Source organism: Pelophylax lessonae (assembly GCF_965119305.1).
Source record: "Pelophylax lessonae genome assembly, chromosome: 8".
Classification (NCBI taxonomy): Eukaryota; Metazoa; Chordata; class Amphibia; order Anura; family Ranidae; genus Pelophylax; species Pelophylax lessonae.
The window spans coordinates 186,278,352-186,295,870 of NC_138775.1; the positions used below are offsets into that span (position 1 = coordinate 186,278,352).

The 17,519-nt window shown below is 41.1% G+C and overlaps 1 protein-coding gene across 1 annotated transcript in view; it reads right to left on the bottom strand.

Moving 5' to 3' along the window:
- Positions 1–17,519, bottom strand: part of DPYD (dihydropyrimidine dehydrogenase) — a 1,764,026-nt gene that overhangs the window by 1,083,692 nt on the left and 662,815 nt on the right. The window contains exon 8 of the mRNA XM_082264968.1: positions 10,024–10,111. Coding sequence (XP_082121094.1) covers positions 10,024–10,111 — 88 coding nt within the window. The remainder of the gene's footprint in view (positions 1–10,023; positions 10,112–17,519) is intronic.

Here is a 17,519-nt window from a genome sequence, read left to right on the forward strand (position 1 = left end):
TCTCCTATTCATGGACTTTTCATATGGTCTTCTCACTTTCAAAAATGTTTCTGGATTTATGTGCACATTTATTTAAGAATTTTCTTTGATATTCATGAAAATGGGAGACGGGTCAGAATGTACCTGTCTAACATGTATGGGGCCATGGCATGACATTATAGATATGATATCTTTTTTTTTTTTTTAGATATTATATCTAACGTGATTGGTCATTTAACTGCTAATAGCTATTGGTCAGTTGGTACTTCATATGATTGGTCAAAAAAAGGAAAATTTCAAACATTGGAGTGTGGAAATTGACTATAAAAGGAGGTAAATAACCGTTATTAAAACAGTCAGTGGGAGCAGAGGAAGAAGAGCTGTTTGTTTTTTAAGTAATTTATATATTTTTGATTCACCATTTCATCAGTAATAGCACAGAATATTTTCCGTTTATATACATTTTGCCATATGCTTAAACAGAAAGCAAGCCGAAAAGCAAGATTTCACAGAACAAACAACCGATGCAACCAATCTGCTTTTGTTCCCTCCCTCATAACAAAAAAAAAAAAAAAAACTTTTCCTTTCCTTACACATGCCCAATGTAGTGGGGGGATGCGGTTGCCACAGCATCTTCCTCAGTTATCCTTTAAGGAAAGAAATATCATATGTGATGGACTGTCTCCCCTTTATTTTCTTACTAGATATGTGAGTAATAGGTACCTTTAAGAAGAAAACCAGGAATTTCTGAAACACCATAATACAAGGGGGGTCTTTAAATATTGCGCTGATTCATTGTTTGCGGTCTATCCTCAGTCAGCCACAGAAAAAACTCCTTTGGGAAGCAGCCCAGAATGCATGTTGTTATAATCAGAATTTTCAGAAATTATGCCGCTTATAAAGGCCATAATAAACACAATTCATATCCTCCCCTGATTCTGCTTTCAGAGAATATGTTCCGGCCATTCATCCTCAACATAAGCTTTTTAGAAATACAAGCCTTCATTATGTGGAATGAGAATGGTAACTGAATAGCAATAACCATGGAATACTTCCTAAACATAAAATAAAATGTAGCCAAACGTGTCAGCTGTGCAAGGCATCATTTATGGATACTGCCCATAATGTACATATTACACAGATAAATGTGTGCCATACCATCCTGTTGGCATTTTTATACCATATAAATTCACAGGAAACCACTTGATTTTGTTTTTTATGATTTGAGATGTGGAACACAAAACACGCAAACACTCAGCACTGTAAAGCTTGATTTGATGCATGCTGCAAAGTACGTGGACTGAAAGCATCTTTTTCTCTCACTTCTTTTACTTAGACAATATTGCGATGCAATGAGGCAGCACAGTACATGTAGTTTTCCACCATGATAAATTAATACGTCGTATGCGCTGTATTCCTAAGCGTTTGAATGAATACAGATCAACTCAGGTGAAATGCTTTAAGATGTAGAAACCGGTGTTTACTCTTGAACACCATTAGAAGAACCATATATCTCTCAATCATCTCAGTTCATTGAGTAAAATGACAGGCATGAGCTTGTGCACAGGAAAGAAGTGGTGTAACACTTGACAAATGCTTTTTCTCTTGACATGCTGTAAATTTAGATTATTCAAACGTGCAGCATATGGTTACACTTATGGATGAGAATGTTACTGGCGTTTGTAATGCTTGTTGCATTACCAGAAGCGGTGGATGTTTTGAGCATAAAGTGTATACCATGAGTGTTTTCTATGGGAAACCGAAATACACTAAGCATCAGTTTCCAAAGGCCTTCAATATTGGTAACAATTTTTAATAACATAAGACAACTGATTGCAGAAAACATGGTCTGTCTATGCAGACTGTGCTTCAGCACAAAGTCCTCTCGAAAAAATGGCCCATTGGGGTCGTGGGGGCTTTCATTTACATGAATGGAAAGGCTAAATGTTCGGGCAAAGGAAGACCCTATCCTACATTACTAGGGAGAGCAAAAAGTGAACATTTACTATGTTCTCTGGAACATCTAGAATTGTTAATTGTACATTCTTGTTAATTTTACCCTTTGTTCCAAAATCCTCCTGAAAAATATTAGTGTGCTTCCCGTACCTAATCACTACTGTAATGTAGCTTCATAGTTGTATATCTGCAGTTTGAGATCATTTAATGCACTCTTGCCCCTGACTGCTAGTCCCATGAGATTTGACAATGTCACTACTGTGCTTGGCTATGTACTGTTGTTGGTTAGGAATCTGGATCTGAGAACCTTGCTCTGCGTGCCTCTTCTGCTTTATCCATTCTGGGGATCTGTGCTTTTTGCACCTCTCTTACCACTGACTATTTCTTGAGTTATCAGGCTCAATAAATAAACATGAAAGGATCAACTTTAGGCCCTATGCACACAGGGCTTTTTTGCAGCTGCTGTTAGGAGCGTCAGACGTTTTTTTTTTTTTTTTTTTGCAGCTTAAAAACGCCCCTCCATGTTATTCTATGGCCTCATCCACACACAGGCTTTTAGGAGCTCCAAGTGGCATAGGCATTTTTAAGCTGCAAAAAAAAAAAAAAACCCAGGGCCAGTGCGTTCAGGAGCAGCAGCTTTAAGCTGTAAAAACGCCCAACACTGTTAAACGCGCCTAAACGCGGCTTAACGCTGTTTATCGGCTTTTAGCCGCGTCAGGCATTTTTTTAAATGTGAAAAATTAAAATGTGATTGGTCACAAATAGAAGAGGGCTGTATTTATTTAAAAACGCTGCTAAGCGCCGACGTGCCTAAATGCACATTGATACCAATGCGAAATGCTGCTAAAGGCACGTTTTTGACGCCGCTTTTTCCTGGCGTCAGAAATAGCTTTGCAGCTCATTTTTTTCTGACACCCTGTGTGTATGGGGCCTTAACATGAGGTAGAATAGGCCTGCTTCTACCAAGATGGCTGCCTCCATACAATAATGGCAAAAATAATCAAGGAGCCTGTAGGCAATGCTGGTGTCTAATTTTCTGCACTCAGTTTGCCCTTTGGGGCACAGTTTGTACATTACAGGTCCTCTTTAACTACTGAATTGTGGCATGGGTAGGAAAGCTGGGGATGGCAGTGGGAGATGCTGACATTTCAGGAATTTGGAGGAAAGTATGCAACCATGCTTGCATGAAGAACATCTAACCTGTAGTTCCTGGTGAATGTTATCAACATCCACATATAGGCTAACTATGCAGAGGGGAACTTTGCGGTCTGCCATACATCTGCTACTGATACAAACTATTATTCTCAACCAAAAAAAAACAAGAACAGTTTCAAACAAGTGAACTTCAGTTAACAAATAAAAATACAAGCAAGAAAGGTAGCCAAAGCTGCATTGTTCATGTACTGTATGTGACTGTACTACAGCCACATCCTCCTGAGGTATCTACATTAGACATCCCAAGAGACATCAGTCTTCGTAGAGTAGCAGGAGGAGGGTGGACCTAGAGGCCACTGCAAAAACATATGGAGTGCAGCAACAAGCAGTAGGTACAACAGGACAACATTGAATTTGCTGGGCAAATCAGGATTAGGTCTAATATTATGTATTCATAATATTTTACAATAACTGTTTGAACACATTCCATAGAGAGCAATTCAATTAAACCAGACATGACAACTATTGCAGCAGATCTGTACTTAACCAGGCTTTGATTGGGCGACATTGTTATGGACAATTATGGCAGAATCATCAGGTGATATTTTATTCTTATTATTATTATAATAATACAAGATTTATATAGAGAGCAGAGAGAGACGCTGCTCTCAGGCACAGTGCTGGATTGAGAGCAGACTCAGGGAAGCATGAGATTGGGCTGAAGAGGCATCTAAAAACAGAAGGTTTTTACTCTAATGCAGAGCATACAATAAGGTAACAAAAAAACCTATAGAACCACTTTAAAACAAGTTTCAAAATTACATAAATATGGGAACTTGTGGTGATTAGGTTTAGGTCTACTTACAATATAAATACAGTTCTATAGTTCATAAAGACCCTAATAGATTTATTTGATTAAATTAGTCCTCTGTTTCCATTTTGAGCTTGATGTGCCTGAATTGAACAATGATGTGACAATCTTGACACATTCCATGATGAATATAATAAAGCTACACAGCACATACCTAATTTAGTTATGTATTTAATATATATAATTTTAAATTACTTATGAATGTGATTAGTAGATTATTATTATTAATACTGCATATTTTATAGAAAGAACATACTGTTCCTTTGATGACATTTCCATCCTAGTATTGGTTTTCTATTTCAGTAGTTTTATTGACCCCTTCATGGTGAAAGGTAAAAAAAGAAAAAAAAACATAATACCTGACATTGTGCAACTTTGGCATGTTTTGTTAACCACTTGACCTCTGGAAGATTTATCCCCTTCCTGACCAGGTAATTTTTATGTGATACGGCACTGCATTACTTTAACCACTTAGGACCAGGCCTATTTCTGACACTTGTTGTTTACAAGTTAAAATCAGTATTTTTTGCTATGAAATTACTTAGAACCTCCAAACATTATATATATATATTTTTTTTTTTAGCAGAGACCCTAGACAATAAAATGGAGATTGTTGCAATACTTTATGTCACAGTATTTGCGCAGCGGTCTTACAAACACAAATTTTTTGGAATAAATACACTTTTTTGAATAATAAAAAAAAAGAAAACTGTGAAGTTAGTCCAATTTTTTTCTATAATTTGAAAGATAATGTTACGCTGAGTAAATAGATACCCAAAATGTCATGCTTTAAAATTGCACACACTCATGGAATGGCGACAAACATTGGTACATAAAAATCTCCATAGGCTCTTGCTCTAACGATCACGATGATACGTCTGTGATTTGAACACGACACTACACACATATGTGGGCGACTTGTGTATGCATTGGCTTCTGAGCGTGAGCACGGAGGGAAGGGGCACTTTACATTTCTTTTTCTTATTTATTTTACCTTTTATTTTTACAATGTCTCTTTATTAAATTTTTTTTATCACTTTTATTCCTTATACAAGGAATGTAAACATCCCTTGTAATAGCAATAAGCAGGACAGGTCCTCTTTAATGTGAGATCTGGAGTCAAAAAGACTCACATCTACACTAAAAAGCAAAAAAAAAAAAAAGACTTTTTTTTTTTCATTATGAAAAAATTGGCCCTATAAGGCCGCTGGGACCACTTTTATGTGAAAGAGGAACGCCCACCCTGTAAAAAAATACGGGAGTTAGGGCAGTAGCGACGTAAAACTGCGGCGGGTGGTCTGTAAGTGGTTAACTAACAATCAGACACAGCTGATCACAGATTGGGGTGAAGGACCTATAACAGTGGCCCTAATTATCAGTGCAGCCCCAACAGCCCAACAGTGCCAATCCGTGCCCATCAGTGCTCATCAGTGCTGCCTATCAGTGCTTCCTATCAGTGCAGGCTATCAGTGGGCAATGATGCATTCTCATGAGCTTTTATGACAGAAAGAAAAACTTTTTATAATTTCAAAATTTCCGTCCTTGTTTAGTTTGTTTAGCATAAAATAGAAAAGCCCAGTGCTAATTAAAAACCGTCAAAATTATATTTTTTATTATATAATTAAGGATTGCGGCAATACCACATCTGTTGTTTGTACCTGTAGCCAGCCAAGAAACAATAATTCCATTTTGCTTTTTTATCCTTTCTAAACACATTAAAACAACCTTTTTGACCCTGATGCTAACCTAATAATCATCCTGTCTAATCAGCATCTTGATATGCCACACCTGTGAGGTGGGTGGATTATCTCGACAAAGGAGAAGTGCTCACTAACACAGATTTAGACAGATTTGTGAACAATATTTGAGAGAAATAGGCCTTTTGTGTACATAGATAAAGTCTTAGATCTTTGAGTTCAGCTCATGAAAAATGGGGGCAAAAATAAAAGTGTTGTGTTTATAATTTTGTTCAGTGTACATATATTTTCAAATTTTCATTCATTTTTTATATATTGGTTAAAAGAAAAGCACGGGGTTTCCTTTTCTTTCCCCGTGTATACTTACCTAGGTGGATGCAGCATCGGTCTGATGCTGCATCTGTCCCCCGGTGTCTCTGCACTGAGAACCGAGTGAGCGAACACCGCCGATCACTCAGTCCTGACAGCTCACTGCTCTGCCCTCTCCTCGCTTATTGGAGCGATGAGCTATGGAGGGGCGGCGAGTGGCCGGCTCAGACTCACTGAGAGGCTGAGCCGGGTGTCGGTCCAGGCACCTGGCAGATCTCGACTCCATGGTCATCATGATGCGGTGCCTGGATCGACATCAATGACGTTAGCAGAGAGTGGACTTCAACCCGCTCTCTGCTGAAAACAGGTCACAGGAGTGCAGGACAATACTTGATATGCCACACCAGTGAGATGGATGGATTATCTCGGCAAAGGAGAAGTGCTCACTAACACAGATTTATACAGATTTGTGAACAATATTTGAGAGAAATAGGCCTGTTGTGTACATAGAAAAATTCTTAGATCTTTGAGTTCAGCGCATGAAAAATGGGGGCAAAAACAAAAGTATAGCATTTATAATTTTGTTCAGTGAATATTTACTCAAAGGGGACACATTAACAGGAGAGAAATGAGAGATTACCATAGTGGTCGTTCATTTACTATATTTAATTACTGTCTGCTCCTGATATCTGAGCTAATCAGTTGATTTAAATACTGCCAAGTATAGCTTCAAATTTTGCTGGCTGAATCTATAAAGCTTGGACCTTGCTTTCATCTCTACAACTGGCCCTGTTCACATTTTGGTGCCAGAAGCTTGTGTTCAAACATGAAGCATGCAGTATGACACTGCACAGGCTAATGCATGATCTCTTTCTGTAGTCCAAGAATTGACACTTTCTGTAAAGAAACTACATATCCCACAATCCATGGGTCTCTCAATCTAGTGCTTCTAAAGGTGAGAGCTATTAATTAAATTTGACACAGGCAGAGCAATTAACAGAGAGCTCACGGTTAAACAAGTTTAGCACTCCAACATTTCTCATGAAACACAGAGGAAATGGCAAGGCAGGCACTGGATGCTATGTGATCTGGAACAAAAAGTTGCTTGTTTCTCTGATGAATAGGGACAACTAGATGAATGAAGACATGGACATAGAAAAATCGATCAGCCATGGGACACTACAATTTGCAGCCGCATCATGTGAGCATATCATTAAAAGATAAAGCAAACAAATAACATAGGGAATATACAGTAACTACACTAATACCTACACATTGTAGTTAAAACAACGCTTGAGAGTTTGCAATTACTTTAAAGCTATACGTGGTGAACAGTACAATTTTCTTGGATAGTCACAGTGGCAGGCCTTATTTTGGCTGTGGAATTCTTTTTTTTTCCTTTTTCAATTAGCTTGGCTTAAATACAGCAGAACCCCAATATGAATAGTATGCTTTTTTCCCAGGTAGTTTTAGCAGCATCTGTGCTTTTTTTTTTAACAAGCAGTAGTAAATACTACTTGAGCAGCAGATGAAAAACAGCCAGTGGTTGCAAGAGGCTGTCCATGTTCTCGTTGCTTCAAAACTGTTCTGTCACTGGACAATTTCTATCAAACTCCTATTAACCCTAGGTTCACATTATTGAGACTTTGAAGGCCGCGTTTGTTGGGCACAGCAGCCCATTCATTTGAGTTGGCTGCTGTGCCTGTGTTTCACGTGGGAAAAAGGTTCCTGCAGCAGTGTCCATGAAATCACATGGTGATTTTGCACCATGCAATTACCCTGTGGTTCCCACACCCATAAATTTGCTGCATTTTTGATGTGTTGGGGTGCCATTAGGAATAAATGGCAGCCCGTGCATTTTTTAAAAGCAGAGCATTTTGGCTGGGGGTACGAGAATAGGTGCGATTCCCACACCTGCAACCATTTGCGATAGTGTGAACCTAATCTAAGACATAAGAGATTCAGATAATGGGTGGCACAGTGGTGTAGTGGTTAGCACTTTCACCTAGCAGCAAGAGGGTCGCTGGTTCGAATCCCAACCACGACACTACCTGCCTGGAGTTTGCATGTTCTCCCTGTGCCTGCGTGGGTTTCCTCCGGGTACTCCGGTTTCCTCCCACACTCCAAAGACATGCTGGTAGCTTAATTGGATCCTGTATAAAAAAAAATTGTCCCTACTGTGTATGTATGGGAGTTAGGGTCCTTAGATTATAAGCTCCTTGAGGGCAGGGACTGGTGTAAATGTTACAGTGTATATGTAAAGCGCTGCGTAAATTGACAGCGCTATATAAGTACCTGAAATAAATAAATAAATATATAATGAGCGTAAATTAGACAGCAGCAGTACAACTTTAATAAGGGAGAATTGGCTGAAATGTACTACAGGCGAAGAGTATAGGTGGATGTTTTACTACAAGTATTAAAAAAATGCCAAGAATATAGCCAGGGTTTTCTTTTAGCCGGAACGTGGCAACATTCCATTCCGTCACCTCCAGCTCTCACCCTCCACTCCCGTTCACCATTGTCACTTGTAAACACAGTAGCCTTCTGTGATTACAAAGACATCTTTCCTCTCAGCAGCTCCCACAGATTCCTTTCTGCCCTGCACTCATGGCGGGGACATGGGGGAAGCAGATGCAGTTTACTCATAGGTGGGAGGGGCATTGCGTGGTAGGCTGCACTGCAATCCCCATCTGTGCCTGGGTGCACAGATGCTAACAGATGATCTCACTGCAACTGATAGAGCAAGAGAGGCAAAATCGCCTACGATGCCTGGAAGTACTAGAGACTGGCGGGTATTTTTTGAATACCTGAGATATGGGGAATATTTGAAGGAGGAGAGATGAGGGTTCTGCTGAGATGAGGGATTGGGGGGCGAGTGTTGCAGAAGTCAGAGCTGAGGAGAGATGGTAGGGAAATGTGGACTGCCTGTGAAAGAGCTGAACCCTGCACTCTGTGCATAGCACACCCCTAAACCCTGTGCAATGTATGTAGCACACCCCTAAACCCTGCACTCTGTACACAGAACACTCCTGAACCCTGCTCTCTGTACACAGACCTCTTCTGAACTCTGCACTCTGTACACAGAACACTCCTGAACTCTGCATTCTGTACACAGACCTCTTCTGAACTTTGCACTCTGTACACAGAACACTCCTGAACTCTGCACTCTGTACACAGAACACTCCTGAACTCTGCACTCTGTACACAGACCTCTTCTGAACTTTGCACTCTGTACACAGAACACTCCTGAACTCTGCACTCTGTAAGTGGCGCACCCCTGAAATCTGCACCCTGTATGTGGTGCACTCATGAACCCCTGAGCTAAAAGCACAATATGTGTTTTTTTTTTTTTTAAACACACTACTTCCTTTTCTTTGGAGTCTCTAAATGCAAAAGCGTTCCAGGGTGTGAGTAATGCTGACCATAGATGGATAGAATTGAAAACAAAAATTCTTATGAAAAGTCTTAGGAAAATTTGTATGAAAATTCTTAGAACGTTCCAATGTCATTCTAAAGATTTTGTTTGCTTTTAATATTTGGTTTAAAAATGAAAGGACTTTACAAAACAAAAACCCCATACATTGTTAGAAGTTTGTTTGTTAAGGAAATATTGTCTGTCCTGCTCCTTTGAAATTTTCATCATTGCAGTTGAAATAAACATTGATTTGACCCACTAATTATTAGAGAAATGAACAAGCTTTCTTAGAACATTTATAAGGAAGTGTGTTGCTCCGGTATAAACAATTTTCTACTAGGGGGGCCCACCAAGGAAACCAATTATGATCAATTGGCCAGTGTCATCTACACAGTTGCATATACTTCATACTGCATTTGAGTAAATATATAGCAAGGAGTACAAGTGTGTACTAGACTCTGCCCTTTCAGACCCAGCATCTGGCTAAAAACATGTTGACCACTGTTTATCGACAAGGATGTGAACAAGGCCTTATAAATTCGTCATAAAGAAAATAAAATGTCTTTCTGACATTGATTTCTGCATTAAATGTATTATTTGCAATACTCTGCAGACAAACACTAGCAATGTCTACTTACCAATGCCAATGAATATTACAGCAAAGCCCTCTTCCTTCAGAGATCTTATATTCATTCCATGCATTCCTAGGCCAGTGCCCTCAATTACCTTATAAAAGAAAATACATTGCCAATTAAGAAAACTAATGTAATGTAACCTAATAAGAGAGAAGAGTGTTTGGAAACAGAGTAAAAACTTTGAAAGCCTGGAGGAGAATGAGACAGAATGCATAAGACAAAGGGGAAACATAATATGATTTGCAAACTGCTCATTAAAATGTGATTAGAATGAAGGTTCTTTCTCTGATTCTAACAATGTACAGAGTAGGAAAGGAACAGACATTTAATATCTCTAACAATATTTTAAAGCATACAAACTGAAAAAAAAATCTTAATATATTGCCATTTAGAACAGGTTATGTAAGGTAAGGTTACACTGCATGAAAATACTGTATCTGTATAAGAATGCAATGTCATTCATTTAGAATGACTGATCTTCGACATTTCTTGGTATGGTGATACATAATATGTGCAAGCTATACTTAAAGGCACATCAAATCCAAACTGAAACTCTATACAGTTCTTGGGAGCTCCCGACAGCTATCCTCCTGCTGTAGATTCTGCCTCTGTTATTGTCCATCTTAAAGTTTTAGGCACCCCCCCCTTTTGTATGAAGTATTCTATCATTTTCTTTTGTACATTCCATATCATTACATCAATTGCAAAACTGAGAGGGATCCATTGGTTGTGGCAATTGTTATAAAAATTCAAGTTCATTTCTGACATGCCAAGAGACACAAGAAACTGCCAGGTAGTTTAACAATTCAGTATCTACCAAAAACAGAAAATCAGCTTTTGGTTTATTAACCCTTTAAAATAATGTGCCTTTAACTGGAACATATATTTTGAATACATTCACATATATTTATAAGTAAATAATGCAGCCTTAAAGCATATCTAAAGCTATTTTTTATTTTTTTTTAATTTGGAAAGTGAAGGGGTAAACCCTTTTTTTTTTCTTTTTTTTGCCATCTTTGTCTCATTGTGGAGTTTTTTTTTAACTCTTTTCCTGTAGCCACATGATGTAAAAAGGAAACTATCTAAAGAAAGTGAACCACCCTCTAAGACAGCTGTCACTAGGAGAAGTATCCTCAATGTAAAATATCCCATTTTTTTTTCTCAGTTTGGTGACAATTCACCTCTTTAGATTTCCATCTTCAGTCCTGGCAATGGTTATTAGAACCAATAGTGAGGGCAAATCTTCCTAACAAGGACAGAATGCAGGAAAATCTAAGAAGTCTAATCCTTTACCACTATATCCAAAACAAAATAAAACGTTTAGGCTTTAGATACATTAAGACATACTATTTTTTACTAATTACATCCCTCTCTGTTGTCAGAGATGGCAATTTTTTATGGATGCAGTACATCCTGGATTGTCAGATCCTTGTCTATGCCAGCTTCAGCTGGCTTTCTCCCTCCCCACACTCACCTTACTTGTGCGAATTTGTGACTCTTACTTCAGCCCTATGTTGTCCCATATTACAGCTTTAAGGCTGACAGGGGTAGATGGCAGATCGAGAATTGCAGTAGCAGTCACAATGGTTGGTATTATGCCTGTTAGGTGTGTGGTAGTTCTGGACCGATAGGGGGTGGGATGAATGTCATATATAAATACACTGTATATAGAAAAATCCAAAACAGGATCGCTGCACATAACCTATATAAAATAATTACAACAATTACAAACATCAAGGAGCGTTCCATATTTAACAGTTTTGGGCTATATTGCCAATGCCCTTCCTCAGGTAAGGTTCCTACCTGGGAAAGGGCTTTAGCAATATGGCTCGAAACTGAATATGAATAAATCCTGCTCAGAATTTTTCTATATATGGCAGTTGGAATGGCCTAATTGCCTTGCACTATGAAGAACGACCGTTGTGCATATATATATATATATATATATATATATATATATATATATATATATATATATATATTATATATACACACACACACACACACACACAATATATATATATATATATATATATATATATATATATACACAGTGCCTTGCAGAAGTATTCGGCCCCCTTGAACTTTGCGACCTTTTGCCACATTTCAGGCTTCAAAACATAAAGATATAAAACTGTAATTTTTTGTGAAGAATCAACAACAAGTGGGACACAATCACGAAGTGGAACAAAATTTATTGGATGTTTCAAACTTTGTTAACAAATAAGAAACTGAAAAATTGGGCTTGCAAAATTATTCAGCCCCTTTACTTTCAGTGCAGCAAACTCTCTCCAGAAGTTCAGTGAGGATCTCTGAATGATCCAATGTTGACCTGAATGACTAATGATGATAAATAGAAACCATCTGTGTGTAATCAAGTCTCCGTATAAATGCACCTGCACTGTGATAGTCTCAGAGGTCCGTTTAAAGCGCAGAGAGCATCATGAAGAACAAGTAACACACCAGGCAGGTCAGAGATACTGTTGTGGAGAAGTTTAAAGCCGGATTTGGATACGAAATGATTTCCCAAGCTTTAATCATCCCAAGGAGCACTGTGCAAGCGATAATATTGAAATGGAAGGCGTATCAGACCACTGCAAATCTACGAAGACCTGGCCGTCCCTCTAAACTTTCAGCTCATACAAGGAGAAGACTGATCAGAGATGCAGCCAAGAGGCCCATGATCACTCTGGTTGAACTGCAGAGATCTACAGCTGAGGTGGGAGACTCTGTCCATAGGACAACAATCAGTCGTATACTGCACAAATATGGCCTTTATGGAAGAGTGGCAAGAAGAAAGCCATTTCTTAAAGATATCCATAAAAAGTGTCATTTAAAGTTTGCCACAAGCCACCTGGGAGACACACCAAACATGTGGAAGAAGGTGCTCTGGTCAGATGAAACCAAAATCGAACTTTTTGGCAACAATGCAAAACGTTATTTTTGGCGTAAACATGGTGGTGGCAGCATCATGGTTTGGGCCTGCTTTTTTTCAGCAGGGACAGGGAAGATGGTTAAAATTGATGGGAAGATGGAAGGAGCCAAATACAGCATCATTCTGGAAGAAAACCTGATGGAGTCTGCAAAAGACCTGAGACTGGGACGGAGATTTGTCTTCCAAAAAGACAATGATCCAAAACATAAAGCAAAAATCTACAATGGAACGGTTCACAAATAAACATATCCAGGTGTTAGAATGGCCAAGTCAAAGTCCAGACCTGAATCCAATCGAGAATCTGTGGAAAGAACTGAAAACTGCTGTTCACAAACGCTCTCCATCCAACCTCACTGAGCTTGAGCTGTTTTGCAAGGAGGAATGGGCAAAAATGTCAGTCTCTCGATTTGCAAAACTGATAGAGACATACCCCAAGCGACTTACAGCTGTAATCGCAGCAAAAGGTGGTGCTACAAAGTATTAACTTAAGGGGGCTGAATAATTTTGCACGCCCAATTTTTCAGTTTTTTATTTATTAGAAAAGTTTGAAATATCCAATAAATTTCGTTCCACTTCATGATTGTGTCCCACTTGTTGATTCTTCACAAAAAATTACAGTTTTATATCTTTATGTTTGAAGCCTGAAATGTGGCAAAAGGTCGCAAAGTTCAAGGGGGCCGAATACTTTTGCAAGGCACTGTATATATACATACATACATACATACACTGCTCAAAAAAATTAGAGGAACGCTTTGAAAACACATCAGATCTCAATGGGGAAAAATATAATGCCGGGTATCTATACTGATATGGTCTGGGTAATGTGATAGAAATTAAAGGAGGCCACATTGTTTGATGGACATGAAAATGATCAACCTACAGGGGGCTGAATTCAAAGACACCTCAAAAGTCAAAGTAAAAAAAAAATGATGCAGCAGGCTAGTCAATTTTGCTGTAATTCATTGCAGCAACTCAAAGTAGTTTGTATGGCCCCCACATGCTTGTATACATGCCTGACAATTATGAACATGCTTCTAATGAGAGATGATGGATGGTGTCCTGGGGCATTTCCTCCCAGATCTGAACCAGTGCATCACTGACCTCCTAAACAGACTGAGGTAAAACCTGGCGGTGTCGGATGGACCGAAATAAAATGACCAAGAGGTGTTCTATTGGATTTAGGTCAGGCGCATGTGGGGGCCAGTCAATGGTATCAATTCCTTCACCCTTCAGGAACTGGCTGCATACTCTTGCCGCATGAGGCCAGGCATTATCTTGCACCAGGAGGAACCCAGGACCCACTGCGCCAGCATAGGGTCTGTCAATGGTTCCAAGGATTTCATCCCAATACCAAATGGCAGTCAGGGAGCCATTGTCTAGCCTGTAGAGGTCTGTGTGTCCCTCCATGGAAATGCCTCTCCAGACCATCACTGACCCACCACCAAACTGGTCATTCTGAACGATGTTGCAGGCAGCATACAATTCTCCACAGCTTCTCCAGACCTTTCATGTCTGTCACGTGCTCAGGGTGAACCTGCTTTCATCTGTGAAAAGCACAGGGCATTATTGGCAGACCTGCCAATTCTGGTGTTCAATGGCAAATGCCAAATGAGCTCCACAATGCCGGGCAGTGAGTACAGGGCCCACTAGAGGGCATTGGGCCCTTAGGCCACCCTCATGAAGTCGGTTTCTGATTGTTTGGTTAAAGATATTCACACCAGTGGCCTGCTGGAGGTCATTTTGTAGAGCTCTGGCAGTGCTCATCCTGTTCCTCCTTGCACAAAGGAGAAAATACCGGTCCTGCTAATGGGTTAAAAACCTTCTATAGCCCTGTCCAGCTCTCCTAGAGTAACTGCGTGTCTCCTAGAATCTCCTCCATGCTCTTAAAACTGTGCTGGGTGACACAGCATACCTTCTGGCAATGGCATGTATTCATGTGCTATCCTGGAGGAGTTTGACTGCCAACCTCTATGGTGTGTTAGTGGAGATTGTAAGAAGGAAGGGGCTTGAATGAGCCCCTTTCTTCAGATGGGATGGTGACAGGCAAAAGCTATTTCAAAAAAGAGCTGCTAGTTATGTTTTAGTATAGGTCATCCTGTTACTAGGGCAGATTAGGCATATAGCTTTATGTTAGGTCAAATAAGCCCCCAATCATATCATTCTAGACCTGTAGCTAGGGAGTTTAGATTTTATTCCAGTTTAAGCTTGTTTTCTTCCCGCCCTCAGAGCCTGCCTATGTTTATAAAAAGGGGGCTCATCCGCACAAGCAGTCACTCGCCTCAGGAGATATCGACGTGTCAAGATTCAGCTTTTCGTCTCCTTTTCTTGTCAACTGCTGTGCTGGTGTTGGCGGAGCTTCGGGTCAAGCCATCGGTTTTTTGCTGTCGGTAGGAAGACTTCGGGTCAAGGCTCCGGTACCGCTGAAGAGAACAGAGCTTCGAGTCAAGTTTTCGTCTACAAAGATTGAATTGGAGCTTCGGATAGACTTACCGGTTTGTGTCGTCTGGCAACAGGAGTCTTCTGCGACGCCTCATCGAGCGGGCCGGAGAAGCGGGAGCCGAGGAGTGGATCCGTCGGTGTTTAGAGATGCCGTCCGTCGCGAGCGAAGGTACATCACCGGAAGAGGTCGTTCGTCCCGTGGCAGTGACGGAGCCGGTCGCCGGGTCAAGTAGACAAGCGGAAGTCGTCATCGGTAAAGGACGGAGGTCATCGTCGTCACCGGCGCAGGATGCGGACGCTCAGGGAGAAGACCTGCGCAGAAGAGGATCGCGCGGACGTCCTACGGAGTCGGCCGTCCCGGCGAAGAGGAGACGGGCCCAGCGCCGCCGGTTTTCGCCATCCCATGACACCGGAACGGACCGGGTGCAGTCGGCACGCCCGCCAGTGCGAGGATCGGAGAGGGGCAGGCCTGCTTCTCACCCCGCCGGGGGTTCTTCGGTTCCCGTGGCAGAAGAGGATCGTCGGCTGAGGATTCCGGAGCATCCGCCCGTCCGAGGGCCAGGTGAGATTCCATCTGCCTCCACCTCTCGGGCTACACTATCAGGGTCACAGAATTATGCCTCTGCCTCCAGTTCTCGGGCTTCATTATCGGAGCCACCATGCACTGCATCTTCAATAGCTCCTTGCAATACACCTGCGGCTGCATCTATTACTTTGGCCCCATGCCATGCACCCGCAACTGCATCTTGTGCTCTGCCCCCTGCAGGGGGAGCGCAATGTCCCACCACTCCTCATGCATCATGCAGGCCTGGGGGGTTTCGGGGGGGTCCAGTAGTATGCCCAATCAGGCTGGGGCTTTATCTGACCTCTTTCAGGGATTCCTCACTACCTTTCAGGCCATAATGCACAGTCCTAATAACTTGCCTGTTGTGTCTGTTAACCCCTTGGTGTCTACAGTGCCTGTTGTGTCTTCTGCTGTGTCTAATCCACTTTTGTCTCCTGTAACTAACCCACCTGTGTCCTTCACTCCTGTGACTAATACAGCTATGGTTTCTACTGCTAACATTCGTGTACAATCTTCTCATGAGCCTTCTCCCTTGGATGTTTGGGCGCCATCTGGCGGTTTGCTGGCTGTTAATGTGCAATCCCCTGAGAGTCACCATACACATAGCATTAGTTCTCCTCCTGTGCCTCCTGCTTCTGTCGCTTTAGCTAAATCCCAGAATCTCCCGGAAACATGTCTTAGGGAGGCTCTGACTTGCGAACTATCCCCGCTGGGATATCATCTTTCTGATGGTATTAAAGAGAAAATATGGAGGGGTAAATTTTTCGATCTCCTCTCTCTTCTGCCATCAGTAAAGGAGTTTGTGTCCAAGGGTGACAGAAAGGAGGAGGAAGATAGGAGGCGACCTGTCACAAAAACTTTCAATAATTGGTTGCAGGCATTTTTCATTTATGCCGCTGTAATGTGCGAGAAACATCCTGGGAAGAGCATTGGTTTATTCCAACACTTAGATATAATTTTGGAGGCATATAAAAGCTTTGGCGGTAATGCTTGGTTTTCTTATGACGTAGCTTTCCGCCAGAAGTTATCCGTTCAGCAGAATCTGAAATGGGGAGTAAAAGATGTCAGCCTTTGGCTGGATCTTTTTCTGCCAAAGTCCAATTTTGGTAGACAGGTTTCCACTGGGGCGCAACAGCAGCCTGCCACTCCTTCCTTTCGCAAAGGAGTCTGTTTTTCGTACAATGACTCCCAATGTAAGTGGCCGGGAACTTGCAAATACAAGCACGAATGTGCTTTCTGTGCAGGTTCCCATCCCATTACCAAGTGCTTCAAAAAGATGCACAGTGCACAGCAATCGGTTTCTTTTTCAAAAGGCCATAACCCCGGTGAGAATACAAGAAATGTTACCGTGGCTTCAACAGTACCCAGACCGGGAGAAAGCCACCCTGGTAACTGAGGGTTTCTCTGACGGGTTTTATTTGCCTTCGTTTTCAGGTTTAGGTTGTACGATTGTTCAGAACCTCAGGTCGGTAGATCATCTTGTGGACATAGTAATAGAGAAGATAGACAAAGAAATAGCTGCGGGTAGATTTGCGGGTCCGTTCGTTTCCCCCCCTTTTC